This window comes from Lissotriton helveticus, chromosome 4_2, assembly GCF_964261635.1.
Source record: "Lissotriton helveticus chromosome 4_2, aLisHel1.1, whole genome shotgun sequence".
Taxonomy (NCBI): domain Eukaryota; kingdom Metazoa; phylum Chordata; class Amphibia; order Caudata; family Salamandridae; genus Lissotriton; species Lissotriton helveticus.
In genome coordinates this window covers 144,033,071-144,059,407 of record NC_136064.1, presented here as the reverse complement: position 1 = coordinate 144,059,407, position 26,337 = coordinate 144,033,071, and the positions used below count along the sequence as shown (strand labels likewise).

General features: G+C 44.3%; 1 protein-coding gene across 1 annotated transcript in view; it reads right to left on the bottom strand.

Moving 5' to 3' along the window:
* LOC144751990 (vomeronasal type-2 receptor 116-like) overlaps positions 1–26,337 on the bottom strand; it is a 135,295-nt gene that overhangs the window by 32,286 nt on the left and 76,672 nt on the right. The window contains exon 5 of the mRNA XM_078639949.1: positions 20,598–20,603. Coding sequence (XP_078496075.1) covers positions 20,598–20,603 — 6 coding nt within the window. The remainder of the gene's footprint in view (positions 1–20,597; positions 20,604–26,337) is intronic.

Sequence of the window (26,337 nt, the reverse complement as noted above, 5' to 3'; positions counted from 1 at the left end):
GTGGGGGAAATATCGCACAAACTTACCCACGCGGTCCTCAATGGGCGTGGCCATCTTGTTTTTCATTCATTGCTATGGTCCTGGGCATGCTTTTTGTATCCAGCTTGAATCTTTGTCATCCTTTCTTTGTTTGAAGTTTTTTTATCTTTTTTACTCATTTTCTATCCCTCTCTTTTTCTACATCTATATTTTGTGTTTTTTTCTACTTTTGGTTAGTTTAAAACTACTTTTTTTAACTCTCTTTTCTTTTCTTTACTTTTTCCCTATTCTTTCCTTTATTTATTTTACTTTACTGTCCAAGACCTTGGCAAAAGGAGCCGGCAAAGATCTGAAGGGGAAGGGTCCTGCACCCAGTAGCCGGCTCCCTTGCGGGCGCTTAAGAGGGAGGATGTGACGGCCAGGGAGATTTTCAGCCCGGTGGAGGTGGCTGCACTGATCTTTTATGTACAGCACCACCTCCCCAAGACCGTGGCAGCAGGGGGCAGGCTTACATCAGGGTATGGCCTCCGGGAGCGTCACCAGCTATGGGCTTATGTGTGCCGGGCCATGCGGAGGGAGTCGAGGGTCCGGCGCACCTACCATCAAGCGACGCACTGGTGGTCGGACCTCCTTGACCGCGAGCAGGACTTGCTCCACCTGCTAGGTGTGGAGATCCCTGGCCTTGGTGAGTAGCTATTTATTAACTACTTTGTGTACTTCTGCTCTGTGTTATATTGCTAATATATGTTTTTCCCGATGAGCAAGAATGCTGCCGATTCGATTACATTGCAGGTAAATTAACGTTTGAATAGTTTCTGTGATTGCAGGTGCTTGCCTGCTCAGTGGCGTTGCTCCAATGCTTACTTGTTTGCAACTTTGTGCTCATTTGAGCAGGACTGCGTAATGCTAGAGAGACTAGAGACTTAAGTCTAGTCCTTCCTTTGTACTCCTGCTGCCAGTAAGAAGAGATAGTGGTGGATTGATAGGTTGAGTATATTATGACTTGTTATTTAGTAGTAGGACATTTTTTTAGTGGTCTACAATCATGATGACGGACTGTGTCTGTCACGTCGCATGCTGTTGAGTGCTGGCAGTTGTAGTAGAACCTTTTTGTTGTTGGTTTAGTTAGTGATTTACTTAACTTTCCAAGTAGACGGTCTGCGAATCCAGCAAAACTGTACTATCTTTCCTAGTTGACCAGATCAGATAGGTCGATCAATAAACGTAGTGCAATTGTTGGTAATTTCTTTCCCCGAGATAATTTTAGATTGTGGTCAAAGAAATCAAATATTTAAAAAAAACAATCATCCATGTTTGTGTTTATTTCATGATCATCAGCACCTCCCAGGGGCAAGAAGACTGAAACTCCGGCGGAACAAGGTGGGCACGAACGGTCCTCTGCAGGCTCTTCTGCTGGCCCCAGTAAGTTGTTCTGTTGTTAATATTAATAATTATACTTCCCTAACTTTTACAGGTCCTATTCATTCAAAATTGTTTCCTAATTCTATTTTTTGCAAAATAGTTTTTGATCTTCTTGTAGACTGTTTCTACATTCTTATCCTGCCTCTACCATCACTCTCTGTGCTACTACTATTATTTACTATTATTATGAGTCAGTCTGTGTAGGTAGCTAAGCTTGCTCAATCGGCAAACGGTGTTAAACAAAACTCTGATCCAGGCACTGAGTGCAGTCCTCTGCGTTGCCCTTGCTGTCTATTCCAGTCTTCTTAATGTAAGTGCTTTGACAATTTCCTACAACAAAATGTCAATGTGTCCAACAAGAATAAGCTAGTAGTTGGCTTTTATGATTTGATAGGAGCACATAGCATACCGCTAGTGTTTCAGGGACTATTCTGCACATACAGAAGTATGGACAAGAGAAATAGGACATTGTTGATGATAGATGCAGTTGACTTTCCACATACCTCAGTTCGAACAGAAGTTGAACCCCCAATCCCCTGACCGACTATCTAGTGTGTCTGACCAATGATTACGTTACGACCCAGAAGAACAGAAGAAGACTGCCGCCGAGTCCCGACCTATCAGAGTGACGGAATTATGCCTGCACAGTGCAGTAGTTCAAAGTGCAAACCCTTCCTCTCACTCTCTCGTGAACAAAAACCGCACAGTGTTTGTTAGTTTTAAAGTTTTATTTTCAAATAAGAAGTAAAAAAGATTATTTCTTCATTTTTAATAGCGCAGTATTGCGAGCGAGCACTGGTGATGAGATAGATGACGTTAAAGTTTAAACAACATTCCCTTGAATCAATATAACTTAACACATCAAATTATTAGAATAACTGTGAGGGAGCCCCCACCTTCTTTAAAGTACTTAAAGTACTGCTGGTGATGAGGAGGAGGTGGTGAATTGTCCTGTTGGCAGAAGGGCAATGGAATCTTCTGTCTTTAATTATAAAAATGGTGCACGTTAAAAAGCAAGCATTCATCACTTGTGCCAAAAAGTGTAGCATTTAATGGCTAACCATATAAAAGGTTATCACCCTCCCCAAAACCCTCACTTTTTTTCATTCCCAATAATTGAAAATTGGTTATGTATTAACATTTTCTTTCATTACGAGACGACATATGGGTGGTGTATGGCATCTGAAAATATGACATGTTTTTTCTAGACGTCACAACATCGGATGCGGCACCTAACACCAGTGCCGGGGCCATCAGTGCGGAGGGGTCCACTCCAGGTGATGCGGCGGCGCCACAACAAGTGCCACCAGGAGGAGTTGGGGGGAAGGCTCAGCGGCTGACGGTGGTAAGATATTATACTCCTTACTTATTGACATTATTGAGTAGGCTCGCAAAGGAGTGTATGATGTACTGTACAGTAGACAGTACACTAGTACAAGTACACTGTACTGTTAAGAACAGTTACTAATTTAGAACTACATTTTTGCCAATCACGGAGAAGACAGTCAACTTCGACTTAGCCATAGCATTAGCGGCGGTAGTTCTCGGGTAAGCAATGACCCCCTCTATGACTTCAACTCAGCTGGGAAACTTTTATCGTGAAGCCAAGTCATATCAGATGAACTTGAGGGATGTGAAGAATGAAAAGGGAAAGAAGGGCAAAAGGAAGGACGAGCGAGTCGTAATATTTATGACTGTAAAGAACGGTGCCCTTACTGTCTCAGGCACACGTGGCCCTCAGTCTTTGGATACTTTTGTATCCTCCCCCGCTCCTGTTGAACCGGATGAACTGACATCTCACCATCGGTTAGAGTGCTTTACTCTTCCTTCACTTGATGAGTTTTGTACGTTAGCAAGCGGGGTGTCTTCGGGCTCTCCTGTGGATCCATTTCCCCACAAATATTGGAAACTCTTCCAGGATGAACTTTTTCCACCTTTATATTCCATCTGCCACCAGTCCTTCAGCTATGGTTCCTGATAGCTGGAAGCTAGCGGTGGTTTCCCCTCTCCTAAAGAAGCCCACGCTTGACCCCACCTGTCTGTCTAACTATCGGCCAATCTCCTTGCTCCCTTTCCAAGTCAAGATCATGGAAAAATGTGTTACCCGGTCTCTTTCCAGCTTCTTGGAAAGTAACACCTGTCTGGAGATGGCTCAGTTCGGCTTCCGGCCAGCTCATGGTACGGAGTCGGCACTGGTGGTCGTGTTGGACAACCTTCGATCGCGGGTCGACAATGGTCGAGCAGCCTTTTTAGTGCTGCTCGACTTGTCGGCCGCGTTCGACACGGTCAGCCATCCCATTCTTATCAACAGGCTGGATGAGGCCGGGATAGCAGGTTTTGCAAGGGACTGGCTGATTTCGTACCTTCAGAACAGGCATCAGGTGGTGGCTTTACCACCTTTTCGCTCAGACATTAGGAGAGTGGGACAGGGCGTTCTGCAGGGGTCTGCGATCAGCCCCATCCTGTTCAATCTGTATCTGTGTCCTCTGGTAAAATTGATCAAATCCTTTGGCATCTCAGTGATCAATTACGCCGATGACACCCAGCTCATCTTCTCCCTTGAAGGAGAAGATGCTTTGTCCACAGAAACCTTCCATCGCTGTATGGCTGCCACGGCCGACTGGTTGAGAAACAACTCCCTTCAATTTAATAGTTCCAAGACCGAGGTACTCTACTGCTCCTCGGACCGCGTCCCGCGTGCTCTGCCGACTGACTTCTCTCCTTCTTCCTCCTTGGGTAATGTGGTGGCGGTGGATTCTGCCCGTAACCTTGGAGTTATGTTTAACTCTAACCTTCAGCTGAACGGCTTTGTTAACAAAACCATCTCTACTTGCATGATGCTACTCCGCACTCTATGGAAAATTCTCCCCTTGTTGCCACTTCAGGCTAGGCCAGAGGTGGTGCGTGGCATTATCCTTAGTAGGATAGATTATTGTAATGCATTGCTCCTGGGGGCCCCTGGTAATTTGATCTCTAAGCTGCAGCGCATCCAAAACATGGCTGCAAAATTAGCCCTCTCTAGGCCTCGCGCTGCCTCCTCATCCCTTGCACGTAAAGATCTGCACTGGCTGCCAGTCCAAAAGTGAATTCTTTTTAAATCTTCCTGCCTGGTCTTTAAGGCTTTACATGACCAAGGCCCAGCCATGCTACGGAAATTCTTCTCTTGGTACACGCAGCGAGACCGCTACGCTCCTCCTCACTACATCTGGTCGTGGTTCCGAGGATCCATAGGCTTCGGATGGGGGGTCGATCCTTTGGCTATGCAGCCGCCAAGCTCTGGAACTCCCTCCCTCTATTCTTGAGGAGCTTGGAGGACCTCCCATCCTTCAAGAAAAGCTTAAAAACTCATCTTTTCCCTAGATCTGGCTAAAAAGCGCGTCTGTGTAGATGGTTCAGTGGAGTCTGAAGCGCCAGGATACCCTTTGGATGGCAGACCGCGCTATATAAGTGCACAATACACAATACATACTACATACGTGTTTTTGAATGCAGGGAGAGGTGGCTGATTGGAAGGAATCACATGCATGGCTGCTTGAAGCAAGGATGGTTGGAGGAGAAAGAAAAGATGACTGCCTGTGTGGGTGAATCAGAGAAAATGCATGTGTGGTGTGCATTACAATATATCATTTGGTTCAAACTCAAATGCGAGTCAAGACGGTGGTTTACCAAATAAAATGAAAAGGGTGTTAGTTGGTTGTTGAGAAAAAGTAAACTTGGTACAGTTGAGACATTAAGAAGAATAATAGACGTTTACTTTGGGAGCCTGGATGGTATCTACTTCTTCCTCATAGATAGCAGAGGTGTTTGTAGTAGAGCAGACGCTCAGTGGATGAAGACGTCTTCATGAGGTTAATTTTGCATGAATTCGATATGGCAGGAATGGTGAACTCTCGGCTCCTCTGCCCGTTGGGAGAGGCGTTCACCAGGGCTGTGTCCTGGCACCCACACTCTTCTCCCTTTTTGTAAATGGCCTAAAATATTTCTTGATTGCAAGTAAGAATATCGATGCCCCCAGGTTGGCGCAGCGCAATATCCCAGCCCTGATATTTGCAGATGACACGCTTCTACTTGCTAAATTCCCCATGGCAATGCAGAGGACCTTTGACAACTTTAGTGCCTTCTGCAAGAAACGAGGTCTGGAGATTAACTTTAAAAAAACTAAGTACATGGCATTCAATGTAGGCAATTCCACCCCCGTCCCCCCAATCCTTGCTTGGATGGCAGACCTCTGGAGAGAGTATCTGGGTATACTATGAGTATCCGGTATTGATGTTGACTGAACGAATGGATTGGGGTGCCCAAATCAATAAAGCAGGGATGAAATTAACTCAAAGAACAGGGGGTATTTTAAACCTACACAGGAGCTGCACTGAAAAACTGGTCAGTCCAGTGGCAGGAATCTGTAAAGTTCAGGCCAGGAGTGCTGCTCTTCATGGAGTTGTTAGTCCACACTGAGTACTCCTTTATCAGACAGCTTATGGGCCTCCCTATTAGTACACCCTTAACACCACTCTCCTTGGACCTTGGGGTAAGACCCTTTGCGGACAAGGTTGCTCTCAGGCCTCTTCTCTACTGGCACCGTCTTTGGAGCTCCCCAGAACTAGCTGCTTATAGGGAAAAATTGACTGATGTTAAGGGTCTGCGAGGTTCAGGGAGGATACATTAAGAGTATTTGTGAGGTTTTGGGAGGGGCAATCTAATATTAGTAATAACTAATAATAGAAGATACCTCACAAATCACTGATAGAAAGACCTTGATAGAGAGCTATAGAGAGCTCAAGCTCAGTGAGCTTGCAAGGGGAACCACCGCCTGCCGCCTGAGGGCGGAATTCCTGGCAGTAAAAAACTGGACATTATACAGCCACTCCTTGCAAAACAACTTTACAGACAGTTTAGACACGGAGTCCTCCCACTGCACTCTTTTACTAGTAAGTGGGAGGGGGCAACAAATGGGTGGTGTCTGGCATGTAACTCACCTGACGAAACGGAACTCCATGCGCTATTTTTTTGTAAGGGCTATAGGAAGGCTAGGTCCCACTGGCTACTCCAATTTTGTAGGGATCTGGGGTCAAGACATTGTAGTGAAGTGCATAGGCTTCTCAAAACTGACACACACATACTTATTGTCTCCTCCATTTCACATTTCCTATTTATTATATGGTGCACCCGAAGGGCCATCCAACGAAGAATGGCCCACCAGAATGGTAAAAACAGCATAACCGACTCAAATATTGTACTTCTCTGGTCATAATTTGGGTCCTTGGGAGGGGCTACATTATAAACTGGATCATTGTTGATTATTTTTAAATCGAATTTTTATATCAAATTTTTTAAACTGTGTAAACCTTCTATGAATTTAATGCACTATGTTGGGTGTTTTTAATGATTATTTTGGCATTGTTTGCCGAAATAAAGTTTTATGAAATGAAATTAATTGAAATGATAATGGAGGATTGGGGGGAAGGGTTGTGGACTGCGGGCAGAATTTGTAGTAAATGACTCCATCTTGTGGTAGGTTGAAAGGTTTATTTCCAGTGACTACACAGCTGGCAGGTCCATACATCACCAAGTCCAGCAGTAACTGATCCTAACAACTCAACTACTTGAACATCAACATTCTGAGACGACACTTAGCACCTATTACATAGAACCTAACAAGACAGAGGTAGAACAAACAGACATAATATTGTGCACTTCATGACAGGATATTCTGAAAGTGCAGCATGCCTTCCCTTCTTCCGCATAGTAAAAGAAGAACCAAAGAAAACAAAGGGAAATAAAAAGGACAAAAAAATCACTCATGACTATGACCCTGGAGCAAACCCAGGTACATCAGACATCTTACTACCCGCACAGTCATTAGGTAAACATCCACTTTCATGACAATTAGTCCTCACTTTGACAATTTTGTAAAGATTTCACCAATGACCACCCTCCACTTGAACATCATTACTACACTCCTCACAAATTTGGTGGGTGAATCATATTAACCCTTTCCTTTTTTGAAGTGAACAGGAGACTTGATCCGAACAATATCCCCCACAACCAGAGGAACCATTTTAAAACCTTTTCATTCATCATACCAAATCTTCTGTTTATTTTGGGTCAATTTGGTATTCTCTTTAACTATGTCCATGAGGTTCAACACACTAGACTCACTACTCATCCATCCAGGCCTAAAATTAGTATTTGCCCTTCTACCCTTTAAAATTTCAAAGGATGAAACTTTGGTAGAAGAATGTGGCATGGTCCTGTAAAAAAACAACATACTTTCCAAAGACTTGACAACACCATGGTTTCCAACTACTGCCCATCTGATGCACTCACCCACCACACGATTCATTCTTTCCACAAGACCATTTGTTTGTGGGTGATATAGAGAACTCTTTAAATGCTTCACTCCACATGAAAATAAAAATGCTTCAAATTCCTTACTTTAAAACTGAGTTCCATTGTCATAATCATAATCATAATAATCTTTATTCGATTTTATCGATATAATCATAAAAGGCAGGTCATTTAAAAACAACATACAAAATGTAAGTGCCATAATCATTCAAATTTTAGAACTCCCACCAGAAAATGTACAAGGAAAAAGCGAGTAAAAGGTGAGTTCAGCAGCTGTAAAAAAATAAGGCTGGCCTAGCTGGTTTAAAATTCAGCGGCAATAAGATTGGGCGCATGAATTTGTATCGCAGGTTACTATATTTTGAGCAGATCATAACCTTATGTAATATGTCATTGATCGATATGTTATCGCAGTTGCAAGGAGGCAAATCAGAGTGCTTAAAACAACCACGTTAAAAGGGACCAGTCGGTGAAATAAATGAAATCTTAAATAGTTCAACAATCGGCGTTGATGGTGAGTTATTTTGCTGTTTTGACCAATAGCACATAGAGTGTTTTGTTAAAGCAATATCCTCACGTCCTGATTTCAACTTGTTTATAAGAGCAGTTTCAACCCATTTTCCATCAGCACAAGTTATGTTTGTGGTGTTAACAAACGTATCCGGCCTCCCTATAGCCCGCAAGCTACGCACCACAAAGGCCAGCCAAGGAATCTTTGGGACTTATCTAATTGTAAACTGTCTTGCAAGATCGATCTACTAAGACTCAACTCCTTCTTTGTCCAGATTGAGTTCCAGAGTTTTAATGGATTGAGGCGGAGTCGATCAGTTAAAAAATCCATGCCTAATTCTTCGTGGAGGATTTCATAAGATGTGCTTCGGCAAACTCCCAGGAGGCTCTTTAAAAACGTAATTTCCGCAAAATGGAGTGGTGCAACCTGGCCATATCCCCAAATCCCGCTACCATAGCACACTAAGGAGATACATTTAGCCCTATAAATCTCCAAGACTGGATGTGAGTGTGCTCACCCCAGCGTGAAAAGTCTCTAACACCCAATATCACCCTACTAAAAGAGAAACCATTCTGCTTCATAAGCAAATGCCAATTGTACTCAGAATCCAGTAGTATCCCCAGGTACTTGAACTTACCTACTATACTAATATGTTGGCCATCTATTACATATTTTATTGTTTTCATATTTGATTGACCAAACTTCATGACATGTGATTTTGAAAAATGTGTGGATAGGTCAACACTGTTCATAAAATTAATAAAAAAGAGTAAGGAGCTTGTTCAGACTTTTAGCAGTATGGGACATTAAAACTATAATGTCTGCATATAGGAAGGCAGGGATGGGGTGGCCTCCTACTCTGGGGACATCAACACCTGCAACTGTCAGGACCTGCTCTATGTTGTTGATATAAAGAACAAATAAAAAGGGGCTAATATGTAGCCCTGCCATACCCCCCCTGAAGTGCATGCGACCAAACCTAACGCTGGCGGAATGACCATTGATTAAAACTTCATCAATATCCATCTGTTCCATCATGGACCAAAGCTTAGAGAGGTTAACTCTATCGAGCTGAGGTCCATGAAAGCCAGATGGGTGGCCACCTTCTTGGCCTTAGTATACTTACGGGTTAAAAGATAGGGATTCAGAGTCTGTTCTATTGTTCTCCGATCACAACGAAACCAGTACTGTAGGTCAAACAAAAAGCCTCGCTCCTCGGCCCAATCGGTGAGGCGATTTAACAAAATCCTACTAATAATTTTCACCTCCGAATCTATGAGGGAAATGGGTCTAAAATAGGCCGGATATGATCGATTGCCTTTTTAAAGACGGGAACTATTATAGACTGAGGCCAATTTGAGGTAAGATGACTAGATACGAGGGAGTTTAAATGCAGTGTCAGTATCAGGGCCCACAAGTCTATACATTGTATAGGTCCCCCAGCACCCCTTCGGGCCCTGGTGCCTTGTTTGAAAGCAACTGGGAAATAGAGACTCTGACCTCTGACAGGCTAAAAGTTAAGGTACGCTCTGTTTGGAGGCCTTCTACAGGCTCTGGCTCTTCCTCTTCTTCAAGGCTGTAAATTGCCCTAAAATGATCCACCCCGGCCTGAGATAGGATGGTACATGCCTGCTTGGTAAGATGGTCTTCGTGAAAAAGAGACAAGTTGATGACACACCAGAAAGAAGCGCCATTGCGCGGCTAACTAGCAATTACCAACTTATCTCAGGTCTCTTCTTTAATTCGGGCTTTTCAATCCTTATGGGCTTTGTTAAATGTCGCCCTGGCCTTCTTGGCTTTTTCTTGAGAGCAGGTTTTAGCATGCAAGAGATTCCAGAGGTCTATGTTGGCTCAGGAGCATTGCCTGTCAAACCATCTAACCACACAGGTGGCCTGTGAAGCAACGATTTTGAGGAGTGCAGACTTAATAAACCTGCAGTTAATAATGAATGACGGCAATATTCTCAGTGGTGACTATACAACTCACAAGCAGATTTGAAGATCAGCATTACATGAGACAATCAGATTTTGGGCAAAGGCCGATGGGACAATGCTGGCCCACTTTATCCTTCAGCCCTGATCAGCCACTGTGGTGGACTACTTGTAAGGGGGTGTTAAACTCAGCGCTTTGTTATCCCAATAAAATGATGGCGTTAACGAGTTGTGGTCACTCAAATGGTTTTTAGGACCTCAAAGTCTAAGAGTGTAGCTAGGAGGCAGCCAGAAACAAAAATAAACAAATCACACTACAGAATGTATGTATGTATTGTACACTTATATAGCGCAAGCTGTCACCCAAAGGGTATCCTGGCGCTTTGACTCCACTAAACCAGATACGCAGTCACCACATTATACTGTTCTAGGAAAAAGGTAGGTAGTGCCCCTCTTAAAAATGGGTGAGGTCACCTCCAGGTGATAACGGTTGCTCGCCATAAAGTTCACCAATTTAAACTCAAAGAGAAGTCGCAAGCACTGTGCGACTCCCTCGCCACCTTCTTCCACCGCAAGATAGCAGACATCCATGACAGCTTCAACACCCAGACAGCCCTAACAGACAGCAACACAACAGACTCTCCACACCCTATCGACCATGTTCCCTTGCTAGCCTGGACCAGGGTGAGCGTCAATGACACCATCAAGATCATGAGCACAATCCACTCCGGCTCTCCGTCAGACCCTTTCCCGCACCACGTCTTCAACAAAGCAAGCAGCTCCATCGCACCCCACCTATGCAACGTCATCAATCTCTCCCTTGAGACCGCGACCTTCCCAGAGATCTGGAAACACGCCGAGATTAACGCCCAACTCAAAAAACCCAAGGCAGACCCAAGAGACCTCAAGAACTTCCGACCCATCTCTCTGCTCCCCTTTCTGGCCAAGGTCATCGAGAAAATCAATAACAGGCAGCTAACCCTATACCTCGAAGAGAACAGAAACCTGGACCCTTCCCAATCAAGGTTCCGCAGCTACCACGGCACCGAGACCACCCTCATCACCACCACCAACGACATCAGGACCCTCCTAGACAACAGGGAGACTGCAGCACTCATCCTCCTAGACCTCTCCGCCGCCTTCGACACCACCTGCCACCGCACACTACGCACACGCCTCCACGCCGCAGGGATCCAAGACAAGGCTCTGGAATGGACCACCGCCTTCCTCTCTGGCAGAAACCAGAGCGTCCACCTCCCCCGTTCCGTTCCGAGGCCTCCGGGATCATTTGCGGCGTACCCCAAGGATCCTCCCTCAGCCCAACACTGTCGAACATTTACATGTCCCCACTTGCACATGTCGCCCCGACAGCACGACCTCAACATAATCTCCCACGCCGACGACACTCAACTAATCCTCTCCCTCACCAAAGACCCCATCACCGCCAAAGCAAACCTCCATGAAGGAATAAAGGCTGTCGCTGACTGAATGAAGATCAGCCGTCTGAAGCTGAACTCAGACAAAATGGAGGTCCTCATCCTTGGCTCCAACTCGTCAGCCTGGGATGACTCCTGGTGGCCAACAGCACTGGGGGCAGCCCCGACCCCACCGAACACGCATGCAACCTGGGTATAATCCTCGACTCAACGGTCTCAATGACCAAGCAATTCAACGCCGTCTCCGCCTCCTGCATCAACACCCTCCGCATGCTCCGCAAAATCTACAGATGGATCCCGACAGATACAAGAAAGACAGTCACCCAGGCCCTCGTCAGTAGCAGACTCAACTACGGAAACGCCCTCTATGCGGGAGCCCCGACCAAGCTCATGAATCGACTACAACGCATCAAAAATGCTTTGGCACAACTGATCCTCGATGTACCACGACATGGCCACAACACCCCCACCTGAGAAACCTGCACTGGCTCCCCGTCAACAAGAGGATGTCCTTCAAGCTCCTCACCCACACACACAAGGCACTCCACAAGACCGGCCCAGCCTATCTCAACAGACGGCTCTCCACACCACCAACCACCAGCTCCGCTCCGCTGACCTCTCACTAGCCACCGTCCCGTGCATCCGAAGAACAACCACCAGCGGGAGATCCTTCTCCCACCTTGCCGCCAAGACGTGGAACACCCTCCCACTGAGCCTACCCAAGACCTGCTGACCTTCAGGAGGACACTAAAGAACTTGCTGTTCGATCAGTAGAAGCCTCCACCTCCTCCCACAGCGCCTTGAGACACTTGCGGGTATGTAGAGCGCTTAATAAATGACTGAGTGATTGATTGAGTCTGTTTCCAACATTCCCTTGATGTGTGTGTTTAAAATGTGCCTGGGTTACAAATGCCATTGTCAGATATAAGGAATCCCTCTCTCATGCACACCTCTTTCAGAAATGAAACCACGCTCACAGTATTGGCTTCTCTCACCATCTTTATCTCCTGCCACTTAGACGCATTGTCCATAAGAACTAAAATATATCTGCACCCAACCGGCAAAGTTTCAAAAGGGCCCATCACATCAATACCCAATTTGACCCATGGACCAGAGGGACACTCAACAGGCAAAAAGGTGGAGTCTTCACTTTGAAAGTTTTTTTCAGTGACACCACACACAGAAAAGTTTTGTACCAAATAATTTATTTCCACATCCATACATGGCCACCTAAAATCTTCAGGGATACGTTTGGTGAGTGTTGCACCCACATTCCCCTCAAGAGCTTTCCTTATAATAACATGTCTGATGGAATGAGGTAGAATGAGCTTATCACATCGCAATAGTACACCATCTTGTAGAGAAATTTCATGTTCCACTATGCAGTATGGTTGTAAAAGAGGGGACAACACTTTTTCTCTGGTCTGACCAACTCACACACCTGCTGGAGAAGGACATCTTATCTCAAGGCCACTCTCCAGAATCCACATTAAGATCAAGAATATCCATAGCAGCCATAATACAATGTTCAGCATCCTCATCACACAGCTCCTTGCAATCAATCTCTTCACTGTCATCTTTATTTTGTGGAAAGCGAGAAAGAAAAGTCTGACCTTCTGTTCTTTCTCCCTGAAATATGAGACACATCCAACTGGTATTGTAACAATTTGCTGACCATCCACGTTATTCTTGGTGTACAACACTTACTGGTGCCAGAACCCAGAATAGAAACTAATGGTTTATGATCAGTAAGCAGCATAAACTGTCTACCCAAAACATATGGGTGATACTTCTCGATAGCTCACGGACAAACAATCAATTCCTTTTCAATAACAGAGTATTGGATCTCTGCACTCCCAACAACCTTGATGCAAATGCTACAGTGTTTTTCTTATCCCTACAATTTTGAGTATCTATTGCCCCCAACTCCACCTGGCTGGCATGAACCACAGCACAAAAAGGCAAGTCAGGATCAAAAGGTTTGAGAGCCTCACTGTTCTTTAGATTTAACTTCATTAAAGGCATCATTACACTCCTCAGACCACACAAACATGAATCCCTTCTTACGTAGGTTGCTGATGGGTCGAACAACAGATGCAATATTGGGAATGAACCTTGAGTAATACTCAAACAGACCAAGCAAAGACTTAATGCCAATCTTGTCTTTGGGTATGGAAGCAGTGGAAACAGCTTCAACAAGTTCCTGTCTGGGCTTTATTCCTTCTTGAGATAACAAATGACCAAGATATTCTATCTCTTTTCAAAGAAACTTGCACTTCTCGGTCTTTGAAACTACACCATTGTCTTTGGCATGGATCAACATGTCGTTTTGAAAAACAAGCAGCCCTTCAACATCCCTTAACACCTTGCCTGTGGGGCTGATTCCCCCACTGTGCTGGTGGGAGGAGGGGCACGCACAGCACCCCTGTGCTCGTGACGAGCTCAGCTCGTCATGAGCTACAGTGGTCGTGTGCTCATGACGAGCTGAGCTCATCACAGCCACACCTGTTTCTGTAGAAGACTCACAATCCAGGGGAATTAGCCCCACATGTGAGTGTTCTAACGGTCATGACGAGTTCAGCTCGGCATGAGCACACGGGAACCATGGCTCATGATGAGATGAGCTCGTCATGAGCATGGGAGGGGTTAAGAGATTTTGCCTCACCCTCTGAAACACTGACACAGCGGATGCCAAAGCAAAAGGCATTTGTCGGTATTGAAATGTCCCAAGAGGAGATACAAAAGCATTGAGGGAGCACAAGTCAGGATGTAATTCTATCTGGCGATAGGCACTGGCCAGATCAAGATTGGAAAATACTTGGGCACCCTTAAAGCACGCATACTTGTCATTGATTTTAGTCAAAGGGTGAGAATCAACCCAGATCTCCTTATTTAGTGACCTCAAATCCAAACATACGCGCAGCTGCCCACACCTCTTGCGAGCAACCACCAAAGAGGACATCCACAAAGATGATTCTGTGGGTTCTATGATACCCGTGTCGCATAAACTCTTAAGTTCTTTATTTGCTAGAATGTGGGGCAGCCTTGTGTTTCCCCCTGCTGTTGCAAGGACAATGAAAGGTTTAGTAAATCTCTGCCTTAGCGAAAGTTTGAGAAATTCAGCTAACATCCACATTTACAATGCCACTGATCAAAACAGGTAAATGTCTTAGACTGGTCAGGGTTCACATCCTTGGGTAAGCGCCAGAACATGGACGGACATAGTGCTTATTTCCCATTCATAGGACTGCTACAATATGATATGTTTGGGCTGCTTCTCTGTTTGCCCTGCCCGTCCAGGTGCAAGTGAGATAGATTGCAAGGTCTGCTGGTGCGACAAACACTGTGCCTAAAATTAGGAATGGGTGCAAAATGTACCAGGCAGAATTTGGCAAGAGTAACTTGGAGTTCTGGCCAAATTCTGCCCATCGCTGTGTGGTGGAATTGTTTTTCCAATAGGGCTCCAGAAATACGAGCTGGCAAGCGGGAGACAGTTTGGCTTCCCCTAGCAATATGAATGTTTTTTGTGCAGGTCTACCCCGCATGCTCTGCACTTTATATTTTAAAGGGATGGCTCTGCCTTCAACAGCCCTTTCCTCAAATTCTCAAGGAGAACAGGATTCATGTTGCATCTGGTCTCTGACAAGGAAAGTCCACCTTCTGAAAATCTTGCCGTCAACCTTCTAAACACCATCACTAACATTGATATGCTTGCTCCAATCACCAATTAGAAAATCAATAAATGATTTGCCAAAGAATAAAATGATTTTGAAAGGAAAGGTCAGACCTGTAGGCAGATGATTGACAACCCATTCTCCTCTCCAATAAAACATCTTGCCACCATCATTAGAGATGCATCAAAGCTGCCACAATCACAGCAGCAATTGCACACTTCTAGTTTCATACTGCTAAAGCTAAACATTCTTCAGAAGAACTATTCTGAGTCTACCTGGAGCTGATCACTCAGTCTTCTCTTACCGCTCAATCACATTCTTCCGAACAACTCAGTCTAGACTTCTTGATTTTCATTCAAGTTAAAAAGTCCCGCAAGGTAGTTGGGGATGAAGTGGTCTAAAGTTTTACATCAAGGAAGAAGGATATGATATTTTTCTCCAGAGTTTTGAGATTTTGTAATTGAAGAAACCATTAACGTTGGCTATTCTACATTAGTTCCAATAATCACTAGATTTGTCAATGTGTCCCTGCTGACAGGCACCATAATTACGTGTCCCCTTAAGAAACACCATGCATACTCCTAGGAGCTAACAAACTACAGACTCATGTTTGGCTTCAAAACCATTTCTACAATTCTAGATGTAGTGGCCACCTCGCAACAATCAGGTTACTTCAAGAGAACTTGTCTTCTCTGTGACTCATAGTCTGGCTTCAGACCTCAAAGGAGAACAGTAGAAGCAGTAATGAACATCAGCTAAGAACTCTCTCAGCCAAAGATGCAGATTCTTCTGGATTTCTCTGCAGCTTTTGCTACAATTGTAAACATTTATTCTCACATCTGGAGTCCTTCTCTGGGCTATAATGTGTTGAATCCCAATTAATCAAATTCTTCTTTGCCAACCACGCCCATGAGGGGAAATTTGATTGACTTCTGCTTATCATCAATATGACCAGGGCCATTTCCGATGGGCCATCCCTATCCTAAGCTCTCTTCAACATATTCATGACCCCACACAGGGATCCACAACAACTACAGCATTGCTTATAATACATTTATACGCATGAAACTAAAATACAGAATTTAGGAAAAGTCCTTGACAATCCCAATAGAAATGGAAAAAAGGATACAAAAGAATAGATCATGCCCCAAAATCACGAAAACTGAGATAATCCCTTTGGGTTTTAAGAACAAAAAGAGGCTCTAACCACTCGCTGGCTTCAGAGCCTCTGCCTCCCATCAAATCCTTCTAATCCGTCAGGTACTTGGCAGTTATCTTTGACAATTAATGCTAGTGCTCCTTTCAAGTCAATTATGTGGCCTGAACCTTCATTTTGATATTGACACATACTTAGAATCCTCTCTCTGCCGTAATCTCGTACCATCTACTGTAATTTAGCCCCATGACAAAACTAGACCCAGATCACAAAGGCTCAACATCTGAAGGGCTCTTTCAATATTACTCCGGTCCATACATGTTTCCACTGACTGCCCATCAAACAAATACGCTTTCATTGGTTCATAAAGGTTCCCATAATCCAGCTTCAGTTACCCATACTAAAATCACCCCTTACCTGAAGCCTCCCAACATTTTGTCTCAACTATCACTCCAAACTGTTTGGGAAATGATCACTGCACCAACAAGCTTTGCCCTCTGGGTCTCTTTCCAAGTGCACCCTGCATTCAAAATAAAAGCATGATACAGTTCTCCATTAGATGCTTTCTGCTCATTTGTGGTTCTGCTACCAAACACCGCAGAAACAAATCAGACACTATTCAATCACATCATTTAAATACATTATTTAAACAGGAAAAGACTACATGAAACCTCCCGGCCAGTTCTAAACCTTCGGGTACCACAAGACTGCTCAATCAAAGTTCTAGACCAAGAGACGTGGTTGTGACCATTGATACATATGCTAAACACGTTAAATATTGTTGAGGAGAAAATTACCTCATTCCAAGACTGAAACTAAAACTCATATTATCTTTCACCCATCCAGTGGTAATTATGTATTAGTTGAATGAGTGATCAAACTCATCACTGATAAAAAAATGTTGTCCTCTAATACCATTGACTAAGGGATTTTAATATCCATTGGAATGACCTTAAGGACCCTTATGACTCTCAAATGAAGACAATTGCTAATAAAAGCAGTATTTCACACATTTAAAAAAGGTCCATCCTGGACTTCGGATAACAATGACGGCTCCACCCCCCTCTGGTGAGTCTGACAAGGAAGGGCTGGGCTGAATAGACCTGGGTTGTATTTAAAGTAGGGGGAGGAGATTTACTTTCACCTGCATGGGCCTGGCCTGCCTTCAACAATGCCGTTTCCACCTCCTGCCAGAAAGCTACACCAGTGAGGACAGAACTGGTTCTGGCTGGGTACAGGCACTCTCTGCCTTCAGAGAACAAATTATTTTTAAAAGCAAAAAAGGAGGGGCCCAGATGTTTAGATCACGTTTGGGAATCAAGTGGGCCCTTTGCCATGGAGAAGAGTCAGATAAGCTGGGGAGGAACACTGCCCCTGTGCTGTTTGTTGTCTGGGGTTAGCCTGCAGTGGCTGCTTGCTGCCAAGGAAAGGAGAAAAGGACTTTGCTGTTCGCTTTGTCATATACTTGAGGAAGAACATCTCCAAGGGCTTGAAACTGAGCTTGCCTCCTGTTCTGAAGTCTCAGGAACATAAAGACTTCACCACCAGCTCCCCTGTATTTCCTTGATGGAGATTCTAACCTGCAAAGAGGTGCCTACTGCTGTTTAGGACCTCTTGAGAATGTTTGTTACTGGGAGCCGGAATATCGCTGCAACGAAGAAGAAGAACATCGTAACTGCCCCTGGTTCCGTCGTATCACCGAAGAGACAGTTGCAGCACCTGCTGTGCGGCTGAAAGAGTTCACGCATTGCACCGGATCATTGCATCGCATCAAGGTGCAATTTTGTTGCATCACACCGGATCGTCGCATCGCATTGAGGCGCCATTTTGTTGCATCGTCACTGGAATGCAGTAAGAAACAGATGCGTCCCCTGCTCTCCGGTAAGGAACCAACACATCACCTCTCCTGCACTGCAGTAAGGAACCAAAGCAACACCTCCCCTGAAGCAAGGAACTGTTCCCTGTGATTATTTTGTTTGTTTTGCGTGACGCATCAAAGTACTTTGTGGTAAAAGTATTGCATTTACCATTTGCATTGAACTTAACTATTTCTACCATTTGACAGCCTTATTTTTAATACTGTGTTGTGGATTTTTGTTGTTTGGTCGTGTTGTGGTTTATATAAAGATTACTTATTTTTCTAAACTGGTGTGGTGTGCATTTGTAGTATTTCCACTGTATTACTGTATGTGTTCACAAATGCTTTACACACTGCCTCTGAGATAAGCCTGTCTGTTCATGCCAAGCTACCAAGGGGGTGAGCAGGGGTTATTTTAGGAGTGTACCCTCTTCCTCTGACTAGAAGCAAGGGTCCCTATTTGGACAAAGGTGCAAACCATTGCCAACTAGAGACCCCCATTTTTAACAATGACTTAATCTCCTATTGGTGGACAAGACACACCTCACTCTTTTCTCCCACATCTCAAAAAAGGTTATGATTGATGTGCATGAAAAAAACATAAAGATGGATCTAAAAATGTGAATTATTAAACGGGGTGGAAGTAATAAATCCACCAACTTTTTAGGTCCGAAACTAGATTTCAATCATTTAAGCGTGAGGTCTACCGATAGTAGCAATGGCACAGAGAAGACACGCTGAACTTAGGATAATTGTGTAAAGCATTTACGAGTACCAAAACAGTTAAAAAGAAATCTAAAATACAAAACAATAAAAATTCCAATCCAATTTATGGCAATGCAAACCTTTCATAAACAAAAAAGCCAAATCTAGAAATGGGTATTTGAGATATACATTTTAAAAGATTCAAGAGAAAAAGTATAGATCAGTGTGGGCCATACCATAATGGAGAACTGGTCAGATAAATGAGTATCTGAAATGAAACTCAGAATCTTCCCCTGGACAAAGCAGCAGGCTCTATCTGGCAAAGTCCCTTCAAAGTCAGATAGATGTTAAGGGAGTGTTTGGTTTTTGCAGTAAAAACTGTGAGTGAGAAAATTCAAATTTAGTGTCCAGGGAAATCATATCATTGGGCAGCTTCACTTAGTTGATTGATTGATTGATTGATTTTAGCTTTTATATAGCGCATACTGTCACCCTACGGGCATCCTGGCGCTTCTCAGTGAAGGACATGGTCTCTTTTTTGGAGCTTAGATTCCTCTGGTCGGCCATGGCATGAGGCTGTATCTAGGACAGTAGCATCAAAGTTGGATAGGCTTGTTGCAAGAGTCTGCTGAACTCAGGTGGCAAAAAGCCCAGAGTGTAATCAATCTAAATATATTGCTCAATGAGGTTGATGTGGTGATTGGCTGTCATAGATATAACTTAGGGGTCAGGAGTCCGGAGCCCACCAGTAGGGTTCAGCTCATTTCCAGTTGCAACTGGTCACTCCAGAAAGGCCATTTTCCAGTTATGGGTGTTGTTTTAGTCACACGGCATTTCAAAGACTTGCAGTACACTTCTTTGTCATGGGTGTTGGTTAGAGCAGGTTCAACCCTTGAGGTCTCCTCCCTTTCAGTCAGCAGGTCCAGACCACCTTAGTTCTTCCTTGTAAATGTAAATGTAAATTGAAACTTGTATAGCGCACTACTCACCCGCAAGGGTCTCAAGGCGCTTGTACGAATACTGCTGTGGAACCCATCCTGGCTTTCCCTGTGACGTGTCCACTCCTGGGCACCCCCAAGGTGGAGGCCAGACATCCTTAGCGTTGTGGGGGCCGTTGTGGAGATTAAGCAAGCTATTGCCCAGAGTTGCAGAGTGGGACTCCATGAATGGAATAGGCACCGAGGCGAGAATTATCAGGTCCGTGGAATTTTTGAGCCCAAGACCCGCCTAGGCGGGGAATTGAACCCTGGTCCCGGGCTAGACCTCTGCATCAGGGTCTGCCGCACTAACCATTGAGCCACACTTCTCCACTTAGGTGCAGAAAGTGTTTTGCTGAGCTTCAGATGAGGTGTCAAATTTGTTGGATTTACTAGCTATTGAGTGGAGGTGTCGTCTGGAAACTCCCCAGCAAATGAGAAAAATGTTTTCAGGTTAACTCTTCCTGTTTTTTTAGCTCATCTTGATTTTAATGCAAACTATCCAACATTGCACCAGTCTTAGTGAATCTAAGATGGCAAAGACCTTCTGCCTTTTAGGTGAGCCTGTGGACCAGCAAGGTGTGTTAAGGCAAGTTAACATTCTCCTTGATAAAATAAACAAACACATTTGTGTAAGTTTATTCTATTTTGCTATTCACAAAAAATAAATTTAGTGGTACATTTATGACTCCGAAGTTGGGGGCAGAACTCTGCACAAAAAAAATATGCCTGGTTTTGACAGAGTGAAAAGAATTCCCTTTAAATATAAATTACCCACCTAGAAGTAGGCCTTGTATGTTGCACTCCTGCCGTGACTCGTATCCTGAATCATCCCTAGCAGGCACGGGAGGATCAGACGGGCATCGCAATCTAAACCTACCTTACAGCGGCAAGCCCAATGGTAGATTTCTGGGGCAGGACATTCCTCTCCTTGGGAGAATGTCTTGCAGAGACGCCAGCATCGCCTCCATCTTGAGTCTCTTTCAGTCTATTTCTTCCTGCCCCAAGGAATTCTGGGTCTTAAGAAGTACCTTTTACGACAAGGTCTCTGTGTATTGTTTCCCATATATCAACACATTAAGGTGCTGGGAAGGATCCCAATACCTAGAGGGTTTGAGAGGTAATTAAAACTGGAGTTTATCCTCCCTAAGTAGTATACTAATCACAAAAGATACTCCAATTGACCGCAAAGTGGTCAGTGGTGCTAGTAAACTAGCTGTGCCCGAAATAGAGGGGGAAAAAGGAAGAACATTCTCTAGTGAAAGGTTGTACCTAACCCAAACATGAATGTGGGGAAAAAATGTTTTTGTTTTAATTACCCTCAAATACCCTAGTGGTGTCATGCTTCATTATCGAGTCACCCCAACCACTAAAAGTCAGGGTGGGCGCAACCACTGTGTTGGGTGCTCTTTTGATAGACAAGAGACAAGGGGGTTTACAGATAAAATATCTCAGGCAGATCCCCGGTTTCCCTTTATTTTTGGGTCTCTCTGGATAATTAAAAGTATCTAAAATTGGTTCTTTGTTGAAGTATTATGGTCCAAAGACCCTAGTGCTGACATGTATCAGTCTGTGGTGGCCGTAAAGGTCCTGTACTTTCTTCAGGGCAAGACTGACCCCCTATGTGAGGGAACTAAAGGATGGGCAGGGGTCCCTATCCTATCAGTAAAGTGAAGGCAGAGTAGCTACTCCTTGTGGGATGTAAGAAGTTAGTGTGTGTCATCTGCCAGCCTCCATCTGAAAAGAAAAACACGGACAATCACAATATAACAAAAACATCATAAACAAAGTTGCTATTGTGCTTCTGCCCCAGTGGGGTGCAGTGGATACCGCATAGGTGAACATGCCTGCAATTATGTGCATGCTTCTGTGTAGAGGTATCTTCCCCTCATTGTGCCACTGAGAACCATTTCACTGTAACATATTGATTTATTGTGACAGGCATTATGTTAAAGTGGTGAGTTTAATTGCATCCTAGCGCTATCAGCGTGAACGTCTGACATTAATAAAAACAGCATGCACCATGTGAAAAAAATCTCAATTGCACCATGTAGCGTATAATCTTCTTAATGTTATCTACTACTTTAAAAAGAAGACTGTGAATATAAACACACAAATACACATTCATATCATGCACACTACCTTTCTTAATAATAATACTTTACCCAATTCGAGGAAGTTGACCTTTTCACACAGGACCGGATAGACAATGCGGGTGGTGTTAAAGGTAAAATGACAATAATATATATATTCGGTTGGCGAAATATGTAAATGTAAATGTGGGATACTTGTAAAGCGCACTGTTACTCTAACCAAGTGTCCTGGCACTGTAGACCTCTGGGGAACCCGTCCTGGCTTTCCCTGTGAGATGGTCCCTTTCTGGGTATCTCCAGGGTGAAACCAGGCATCCCCGGCGTCTGGGGGGCCGTTGTAGAGATGAGGCAAGCTTAATGCCCAGAATTGCCGAGTGTGATCCCCAGTTAGATTAGGCACCGAGGCGAGAATTATCGAGTCCGTTGACCCTGGTCTAAGATCCTGCCACGTCGGGAATTGAACCCTGGTCCCGGGCTGTTCTCTGCTTGCAGGTCTGCCGCCTCTAACCAGTGAGCCGCACCACTCCACTGTACAAGGGGCCTCTGATTAAGTGACCATTGGTTGGCAAATTCTAGAAAAAAGAAAGCGCCAAGCGTCAGTGCGGAGTACAGACACTCACTTCAATTTGAGTAGTCACCCAGCATTCTAACCTATTTAGGTTCCGGTCCTCGGCTCGTGCAGCCCGAGTCGCCGGTCTTTGGTTTAAATGTTGTGTTTTTTCGCGGTAAAACACCGGGGCCTCAATTTCCCGCCCCCGGCCCTCAGAGGAAGTGACATGCAACGTCACGGCAGCGGTGTCTCTGCTTGTGGGATGGGCCTGGGGATTGCAGTTTTTTATGAATGCTTTGTAGTTCAAGAGCGGGGCGATCAGACAGTGATGTTTCATTACTGAATACGCCAGTGGGCGTAAGTAACAGTATTGCACTTAAACCCACATAAGCAGAGCGTGTGTTAAAAACCATGTGGTGAAGGTGCTAATTTAATTAGGGCCCTAATTACTGGTTGGAATCTGTATATTCTGTTGAACAGAATGCGCAAGCCTGGGTGATGTTTTGATGCCTAACAAGAGGGGGTGTTCAATGTTTATAAAGGGACACGTGATGGTACTCTTATTATCGGGGCAAAATGTAAAAATTGGAGGACATATGGTGGCCCCAAATGATGTGTAAAGGTTGAGCCTACTGCCTTTGGTCTAATCATATCCACAATTTGATACAACGATCCACCACCTTATGTGATACTACTGGGAGTGGTAATAATGCTTCCACATATAAAAAGGAATGGCCGTAGGGGAGGTCTAGTGTAGAAGGTTTGCTTTCTTTAAGTGTGTGTGATGAATGCAGTGCTCTCTAATCATATTGAATAAGGCACAGATATTGAGAAAACCCTTGTAATCGTCTTGGCTAATGCACCGACATTGGCTGACTACTTCTGTGACAAGCCAGACGTGGGCATATACTGTGTTCATTTGTTCAGTTGGCTTCATTGTATACTATCATTGAGTCCGTTCTCATGTTTTTTCAATCGTATACCCAGTGTTGTTCCCTGTCCAGAAGTCTCTTCTGTAGGTTGCCAGTGGCCTTAACTTTCTCAATGATTGTCCATCGTATGTCTGTGTCTTTGTGCTGTTTCTCCAAGTAATTTGATGTTAGTCTAGTGGCTGTAACTGCACGCCTGATCGTGCTTCTATGCTTTCTTATCCGTATCTTAACTTTGTAACTGGTCATGCCCACATAGGACAATTCACAGGGGCACTTGATAAGGTAGATTACTGACTCTGAATTACAATTCCTGTGAGACCTCTGTTCCCATTGGGTACATAAGCCTAATTCAAGAGTCTTGGTATGTTCAGTGTATTCACAAGCCACACATGACTCACATGGGTAGTGTCCTGTTCCACAATGTCAACTGATTGTCACCTTTCGGTTTGTATGTGTCTGTATGGATATGGGTGTCCCTCAGACTTTGGTTTCTTTTGAATGAGCACATAGTTTTCTCATACTTCAACTTATTTGATGTAAGTATGGGCCATTTTCTGTGAATTATTTTCTTCAAATCGTTTGAAGATGAATTGAATGTGGTGACACAGATCATTTGTTGTGGTTGTGTCCTTTCTTGAGTTTGAGGAGAGCCTCTCTTGGGGTATTCCGTGCTCTCTGCTTGGCTTTTTCAATGATTTTGACAGGGTAGTCCTTTTCTTTTAGTTTGTCTGTTAGTACTTGTGCTTCTTTTCTGTAATCTCGGAGTTTGAGCGATTCCTCTGAATTCGTAGCAATTGTCCCACCAGTAGGTTCTCCCTAAGGGCCTGTGGCTGTGCGCTGTCGGATCTCAACAGGCTATTTTTGTCGGTAGGTTTAGTGTACAGAGAGCTACTTAGTGTGCCGTCCCTGGCAGTTACATTGACTTCTAGAAAAGGAATAGTTTCTCTATCTTTGTTCATGGTAAACCGCAGATGTGGATTTATCCCGTTGATCCAGTTGGTGAAATCTAAAAGACTCTGATTGTCACCCTTCTAGACCACAAGGATGTAGTCAATGTATCGGTACCATTTACAGATGTTGTTGGTGTATGGATCCATTGTCCATATGTGTTGATCCTCGATGTGGCTCATGTACAAGCATGCAATGCTAGGAGCGAATGTACTGCCCATAGATGTGCCATGGACTTGTAGATATAGTTGGTCCTTGAATTTGAAAATATTCTCAGTGAGTGCCAATCGCACCAGAGTGATCACCCATTTGATGAGAGAAGTCCACTGCCAATCCTTTTTCTTGAGAAGTTCCTCAATAACTTCAATACGTTCTGTCAGGGGTATACTGGTATACAACGCCTGGACATCTAGGCATACAAGAAGTTATCACTCGGGTCATATTCAATGTTAGTCAAGAGGTTGAGGAGATGTTTAGTGTCCTGTACATACGACGTTACACATCTGACCAACGGGCGTAGGAACCAGTCGGTATATTTAGACAGAGGCTCAAGGACCGACTCTATCCCGGAGACAATGGGTCTTCGTGCAGGGGTGTTTTCCCTTTTTGGATTTTTGGAATGGTATAGAACAGAGATATCCATGGATTCTCTTGATTCAGAAACCCATGTTCTTTCTTGGTGATCCATTCCCTTTCAAGGGCGTCTGATTTCAGTGTGGCAATGGCTTTCTTGAGTCGTTGTGTCAGGATTCGATTGATCTTTTTGTAAAATTTGTTGTTGGCCCGGAGGGTGAGGCATGCTGTCCTGCAGGCATTTGTACTTTAAATCACTGTTGCTCCCCCTTTGTCAGTGGGTTTAGCAATTAATTTTGTCCTGTTCTTCAATTTCGTAAGGGTTGTACGTTCTTTGTTGCTTAAGTTGTTGAAAGTGTTCTTATGGGGTTGGAGTTCTTCTACTTCTTTTACAACTGCTTCCTCAAAGGAGAGCACCTCTGGGGGCATCATGCATGATGGCGGGTAGAACATCGATTTTCGTCGTAGGTCAGTGTATTCGCCATCATTGGCTATTTCTTCTTTGTCGTAGAACAAAGTTTTGAGTCTAATTTTTCTGAAGAATTCTCCCAGCTCGCATCGCAACTTGAACTTGTCTAGATGGATAGTAGGGACGAATCCAGGGCCCTTTTCCAATATCGCCATCCAATCAGTAGTGAGGGTTGTGTCCGTGAGGTTCACTACTATTCCCTCTTTGCTCTTGTACCTGGTTGCTGTTGACCCCTGGAGTTGCTCCTTGTGTTTGGTCCTGGCCTGTCTTCCTCCCAGTGTACTCTTCCGTTGCCCCGTTGTCCTCGTTTGCCTCTCCTTCCGCCCTGTCCTAAAAAATGTTGATTAAATTCAGGTTGGAAGTAGGGACACGCCGGATATTGTGGTGGGCCCTGGTACGGGACCGGGGCAAATGGGCCTGGCCATTGATACATCTGCGGGTGTCCGTACCTCTTTGTGGTCTTCTTGGTTTGTTGTGCCACCTTCTGTAAGAGCCATCACTGGACCAATCATAGCCTTTTACTAATCCAATATATCAGCAAGAATCCTAGAAAAAGAAGACCATCCACTTGTTCCTTGTGCAAAGCATTGAGCAGTGTATTACATTGTCTTCCTTGCTCCTGGCTCTTTTCCTGGTAATTTTTCCTCTGAATTCAGTCTATTCTTCACTTGTTTATGCTGTGCAGTCTCAGGTAGTCTCCTCTTCCGTCTTTTGTTCTTCCTCAGCAGTGTTCCAAGCCCAGGGCCTGGTTCTCCTCTTCAAAAGACATATTGC